This window comes from Ipomoea nil, unplaced genomic scaffold, assembly GCF_001879475.1.
Source record: "Ipomoea nil cultivar Tokyo-kokei standard unplaced genomic scaffold, Asagao_1.1 scaffold3104, whole genome shotgun sequence".
Classification (NCBI taxonomy): Eukaryota; Viridiplantae; Streptophyta; class Magnoliopsida; order Solanales; family Convolvulaceae; genus Ipomoea; species Ipomoea nil.
Genome location: NW_017619532.1, coordinates 256,518 through 263,475, shown reverse-complemented (window position 1 = coordinate 263,475; position 6,958 = coordinate 256,518). Strand labels below are relative to the sequence as shown.

The following is a 6,958-nucleotide window of genomic DNA, read 5'->3' as shown; positions in this document are numbered from 1 at the left end:
AAAAAATATTAGATGATTGCACACGATTTGTTCTCATGTTCTCACCTAAGCAAGTGTTCTCATATGATCATATATATATATATATATATATATATATATATATATATATATATTTGATTTTGACGATAATAATGTTACCGGTAATAATAATATTATAATAACGCTATGAGAGAGAGTAACAATAGTTGTATTACTTTTGTCTCAGTATAGGAAGTACAGTGTGTCTTTTGCTAGCTGAGAAGAGCACTATTTATACTTAGAGTCCTAACGGTAACAACATGGAACATAAATGGGGAGCCTAAGCCTTTAATTCTCTCACATCAATGGGGGCTTCAATGCTGGCTTCAATGACAGTAAAGGTGGCACCTGTTGGAATTCCTAACCGTTGGAGTTCTGCCCGTTGGGTTCCCATGTGATGCTAAGTCAGATGTCCATTTGTGATCCGGGTCGGGTGCTAGCCCTATTATCCTGTCACCAGTCCCCCCTACTCCTGAGTCAACGGATGTGTTTGAGTTGACTTGGGAGTAAGGCTGAATCTATCTTGATCCTGTGTAGAGTCCTGCTTGATTTAGGATTTGTGATCCTATTTGATCCTGTGTAGAATCCAGGTTGATTTAGGATATGTGGTTTTATTTTCCAAATCCTTAATTTGTGCCTTTCCAAATCGCTGATTTGTGCTTTCCAAATCCTTTCCTACTTCACTTAACTTTTTTTTTTTTTAATCTCAGGCTCCTCTCCAATATAAACCCTTGTCTCTGAGCAGTTTGAGAGCACATCTTCAACAACTTCTGCCCCAGCTCTGTAAGTCTCTGTTGTTATTATTATTTTATAATTTATTTATGTATTTAATATATATGAATATACACGTCTTGCTCCTCTTTTTTTTTTTTTTTGGATCGAGGCGTCGCGCCTCGGCTTGTGGCCGAGGCGTCGCCTCAGCCACTTGGCCGAGGCGCTGCCTGGCCCCCTTTTTTTTTTTTTTTTTTTTTTTTTTTGGCCGAGGCGTCGCCTCGACTAGGAGGCCGAGGCGTCGCCTCGACTAGGAGGCCGAGGCGTGCGCCTCGGCCTTGGTTGAGGTGCGGCCTCAGCCATCTGGCCGAGACGTGCGCCTCGGCCTGTGGCTGAGGCGGTGCCTGGCCCTTTTTTTTTTTTTTTTTTTTTTTTTTTTTTTGACCGAGGCGCTGCGCCTCGGCTTGTGGCCGAGGCGTCGCCTCAGCCACTTGGCCGAGGCGTCGCCTCAGCCACTTGGCCGAGGCGTGCGCCTCGGCCTTGCACCTCAGCCATCTGACCGAGACGTGCGCCTCGGCCTGTGGCTGAGGCGCTGCCTGGCCCTTTTTTTTTTTTTTTTTGACATGCTCTTTTCCTGACAGGCAGTTTTTGTACCCAAGTCTTGCGAGCTTATCTGTAACCGAGGTGAGGTTAGTGTATTTTTCTTATTATGGATGTTACTCCCTTGATTGATGTCGGAGAACTTGATTTTGATGAGGAATACCTTCTTGAGCATGATTCCCCTCTTTTTGAAAATTTTCCCCCTCTTCCGTTTGTTGATTCGCCCACACCTAGGCCCCAACTGAAAAAGAAGAAAAAACGCAAGGCCTCATATTTTGTTCTTGATAAGTCCCTCGTCCTGTCCGTACGGCCTCAACTAGGGCCACGGGATTGGGATGATATTAGTGGTCTCCTTAGTCCTGACGTTCTGACTCTCCCTCCTGACCCTCAGGGTAATATCACCGACCCACCCCTCGATAAGTATTTTGGGGTCCACCTTCTGCCGCTACAGGTTGGGCTGCGGTTTCCCCTTCATAGGTTTGTGATAGATTTTATGAACCACTACGAGATAGCCCCCGGCCAGCTTGTTCCCAATGGTCACCAGGTAATTGCGGGCTTTCTTTCTATATGTAAGGACAAAGGGATAGAACCCACGCTAGATCTTTTCCAGGCTCTTTTCATAGTTGGTAGGGCTTCTCAGGAGGGTAAGGGATTTGTCATGGTTTCGAGCAGGCCGCATTTCAAACTCTTTGAGGACCGTCCTACTTATAACAAGGATTGGAAACCCAAATATGTCTTTGTCACCCTTGTGGGTTGTCCATCTCCCTTTCGTGTCACGTGGGGATCCCATTTACGTTGCCCTCCTACTCTTGACATGAGTCCCTCCCTCCACCGAGATGTAAATGATCTACTAGAGGATGGTCTTTTATCGATCGTTGATTATACTACCGAGTGGAAGCTCGCGGGCTTAGGCTTCGTGAGGGCTCATCCAGCTGTTCTTTCACCCACGGGTACTCTTCTGTTACCACTCAGTCTTTATTCATCAACCACTAACTCTAACTTGTCTTCTTTTTATTGCAGGTACCATGTCTTCATCTTCGAGAACCGGTCGATACTTGTCGCGACAGGATACCCCCTCCAAGAAGAGCAAGGTAGAGAAGGGTAAAAAGAGTCAAGCCGAGGTCGCGGAGGTGATGCCGCCTCCGCCGGCACGCACGCCGACTCCATCCAAGGTCATTGAGCGTACGCCTACCCCAACCAAGGTCGCCGAGAGGGTGCGTACGCCTACTCCAACCAAGGTTGCCGAGGGGGTGATGCAGCCTCCACCGACTCGCACACCCACGACCGTTACCTTTTCCCCTCAACCCCCCGAGGTGCAAGGAGATACTTCCACTGAGTCTGGCTCGCGTGTTCGGACCAACTTGATCCGACTGGGAATGGACGTGCCACCCGGAGCGTCGTTAATAAATAAGAGTCTTGATGCGGTTGAGTATGCTGCTCGTATCGCTCCTCCTGTGGACTTGGAACACCTTGTCGCCATGGATGTCAACATGTTGCAAGAGCGTTATCTTAGACACATTTTTGAGGTCAGTTTTCTCATACTTATGTTCTTTCTCTGCCCTGGCATGTCTTACTCCGTCTGTTACTTTCAGGCCCTGCTAGAGGGACAGATCATCCATGCCCAACGACGGCGGGTGACGGACGCACTCATTGAGGATGTTAAAATTAGGGACGTGGACAACAAGAGCCTGAAGGACCTGCTATCGATCCGGGAAGGGGCTTTGAGCAAGATGGAAGGCGAGCTTGGGGCGCTAAGGAAGGAGCACCAAGCGCTGTTCGCCCGGGAGGAGGCTCTGAGCAAGATGGAGGGCGAGCTTGAGGCTCTAAGGAAAGAGCACAGAGCGCTTAAACTTGCCCTCGTGAAGTTGCAGGAAGACTACGAGAGGACCCGTGCTGGCCATGCTGATGCCCTCGGCCGGGCTGTGGAGGTCTACAAGAGTTCAGTCGAGTTTAAAGAGGACGCCATGCACTATATGAGCACTCCTGAGGCTATCCGGGAATTCCTCAAAACTGGGGCTGGTCAAGAGGCGGTTGAGGCTGAGGCGCAGGTGGCCTTTAACATTGGAATGTATACGAAGCAGCAGCAGATTTTTCCAGTGTTGAGGGAGAAGGTTCCAGATTTTGACCCCGTATCCCTTGGCTTGCCTGTAATAGAGAAGAATCCGGATCCTGATGCTGAGAATGAATTCATTGATGATGTTACAGATGCTCGTGAAGATTCTTTGGTGGACGAGTTTCACAGCATCGACACTAGCAACGTCCCCAATGTTCAACTTGATCAGATTGTGATGGAGGAGCTCTCGGACCATGAGTAGTTCGTAGTCGTACTTGAGATTTTCCCTTGCTTTCTAGCTATGTCTTTGAACAATTTGCTTTCCAGTGCTTCTCTAAGTTTGAACTATTTGCTTTCTGTGTTCGAACAACTTGTTATTATTTTGGAATATTCGGAATAAACCAGTTACTTCGGAGTAAACACGTTACTTTTTTTTTTTTTTTTTTTTTTTGCCGAGACGGACTCGGTGTTGGTCGAGGCGTGCCTCGGCCATCTGAGCTTCTCTTTTTTTTTTTTTTCTTTTTTTACAACACGGGCGGACCACGAGCACGAGATATTATTTCAGAAAGTTTCGTAAAAGATGATAACGAACTTGTTTTACTAAATAACATGGACGGACCATGAAAATAAGATATCATTTCAGAGAACTTTAGCGTGTAGAGCAGACGGACCGCGATTACCAAGTACTAGTTCCAATGATTGCTACTACAGGATTTTTAAGGAAAGTACTTGATCAAATGTTCCGAGTTCCATACCCGATCGATCATTCTTCCCCCTGTAGTTTTTAACTTGTATGTTCCTGGGCGAACGACTTCTTTCACGGCGTAAGGCCCCTCTCATTTCTTTGCGAATTTTCCCTCTTCATGGGGTTGGCTGGCTTCCCTTCTTCGCAACACAAGGTTGCCGACTTGGAAATACCGGGGTCGGACTTTTGCGTCGTGGTAGGACTTTAGCTGACGACTGTAGTTCTCCATCTTGCAGAATGCCGCTTCTCTCTTTTCATCCAAGAAGTTCAGATCCACCCTTTGGTAAAGTTCATTTTGTTCTGACTCGAACTCCTCCACCCTTCTACTAGGTATGATAACTTCAACTGGGCCCGAGCTTCGAATCCATAGGCGAGTGCGAACGGGGTTTCTCCGGTGGCCCTTCTTGGCGTCGTGCGATAGGCCCAGAGGATGCCGTCGAGTTCCTCCACCAAGGCTCCGCCGACTAATTCCAGTTTTTTCTTGAGGCCGTCGAGGATGGTTCTATTTGCATTCTCCACTTGCCCGTTTGCCTGAGGATAAGATACCGCCACCCGGCTGTGCATAACGCCCCATCCTGCTAAGAATTCTGAAAATTCTCAAGCCTCGAACTGACGACCATTGTCTGTGATTACCTGGAGAGGGATACCGAAACGATAAAGGATATTTTTCTCGACGAACCTTTTGCACCTTGCTGCGGTGATGCTTGCCAGGGGCTCGGCCTCCACCCACTTCGTGAAATAGTCGATGGCCACGATGATGTATTTCCTGCTTCCAGTCCCCGTGGGAAGGGCCCCTACCAGGTCAATTCCCCATCTTGAAAAGGGAATCGCGGTGCTTACCAAGGTGTAATTCGTCGCAGGTCGACCTGGTAGTGCCTGGAATTCTTGGCACTTGGGACATCGCTTTGTATATTCGGCGCAGTCCCTCAGCATTTTGGGCCAAAAATACCCCTGTAACATGATGCGCCGTGCAATGGTATACGCTCCTTGGTGGGCGGAGCATACCCCCTCGTGGACTTCTTTCATCACCAACTTGGCTTCATCTGGATATAGACACCTCAATAAAGTGCCATTGTAGGAGCGTTTGTACAGCTTATCGCCCGAGACAACGTAGCTGGGTGCCCGTAAATTTGTTACCTTTGCGTCTGCCTCGTCTTGCGGTAAGGCGCCATCTGCCTTGTATCGCTTGATATGATCAATCCAACATGGCTCCCTAGTCTGCACATGGAAGACCCACGAAACGTCGATACTTGAAGTCTCGAGGTCTTCTAGTCCAGCGATTTTCCTAATGTGGCTGGGGACTCCGGTACTTAGCTTTGAGAGCATGTCAGCATCGGCGTTCTGCTCTCTCGGTACCTGGTGTATCTCATATCCCTCAAACTCGCGCAGGGTTCTCAACACCGCATCTCTATATTTCTGCATGCTTCCTTCGTTGGCTTCATACTCCCCAGACACCTGGCTGACTACCAGCTTGGAATCGCATCGAATTCGGACCTTTTCAGCTCGTAGTCCCACCGCCAACCGCAGTCCATTGAGGAGGGTCTCATACTCCGCCTCATTGTTAGATAACTTGAAGTGGAACCGGATGGCATAGTAGGCGCGGAATCCCTCCGGAGTGACGAGTACTACGCCGCTGCCGCAACCTTTGCTGTTGGAAGAACCGTCTGTGGACAAGGTCCACCACCCTCCATCTTCAGTTTCTACATGGTCCGTCACTTCCCGAGCTGTGCACTCTACTATAAAGTCTGCAAGAGCTTGGCCTTTGATGGCGGGCCTTGGTTTGAAGTCTATGTCAAACTGACTGGGGTGCATGGCCCACCGTGCCATCCTGGCGGAGCTGTTAGTATTCCGGAGGAAGCTCCTCAACGGCTGGTGTGAGAGTTCGTGGATGGGGTGAGCTTGGAAGTAGTGGGCCAACCTTTTTGATGAAGTGACTATGGTAAATACCGTTTTCTCCAACACACTGTACCGGAGCTCCGCGTCGTGTAGGGCTTTACTCACGTAGTAGATGGGACGCTGAGTCCCTCCTTCTTCTTTGATCACCACGGAGCTGATCGCACCCTGTGACACGCCCAAGTACAAGATTAGGGCTTCACCTGCCTCTGGCTTTGCAAGCAGGGGCGGGGACAACAAGTATTTTTTCAACTCCTCGAAGGCCTTTTGACAGTCTGGCGTCCACTCGAACCCTTTGCTCTTTTTCAAGATTTGGAAGAAGCGGAGGGAACGTTCAGCCGATTTAGATAGAAAACGGCCTAAGGCCGCCAGACGCCCGTTGAGTCTCTGGACTTCCTTTATGGACCGCGGAGGCTCCATGTCAAGGATAGTCCTTACCTTTTCTGGATTCGGCTCAATGCCGTTCCTAGTGACCATGAAGCCCAAAAATTTTCCCCCATCAACGGCGAAGGTGCATTTTTTTGGGTTCAAGCGCAAATTAAATTTCTTCATAATGGAAAATACCTCGCTGAGATCCTCGACATGGGAGGTGGCCTTGCGACTTTTGACGATCATGTCGTCCACGTATGCTTCCATGTTTTGTCCCAATCCTATCTTGAACAGCTTTGCCACCATGTTAGTGTATGTAGCCCTGGCATTCTTTAATCCGAATGGCATGAGCAATTAGCAGAATATTCCCTCGGGAGTGGTGAAGGCGGTCTTTTCGGCGTCCCCCTCATGCATGGATATCTGATGGTACCCACAGAAAGCATCCATGAAGCTCATGAGTTCACATCCTGCCGTCTCATCCACCAATTGATCTATATTGGGTAGTGGAAAACGGTCCATAGGGCATGCCCTATTGAGGTCCGTGTAGTCCACGCACATCCTCCACGTTG

General features: G+C 48.9%; 1 protein-coding gene across 1 annotated transcript; it reads right to left on the bottom strand.

Moving 5' to 3' along the window:
- Positions 1-4,724: 4,724 nt before the first annotated feature.
- Positions 4,725-6,695, bottom strand: LOC109166612. Its single transcript, XM_019315505.1, has one exon. The coding sequence runs from the start codon at positions 6,693-6,695 to the stop codon at positions 4,725-4,727; it is 1,971 nt and encodes a 656-aa protein (XP_019171050.1).
- Positions 6,696-6,958: the final 263 nt, after the last annotated feature.

Coding starts and splice junctions, on each gene's coding strand:
- LOC109166612 (XM_019315505.1), bottom strand. CDS start 6,695: ATGGTGGCAAAGCTGTTCAAGATAGGATTGGGACAAAACATGGAAGCA.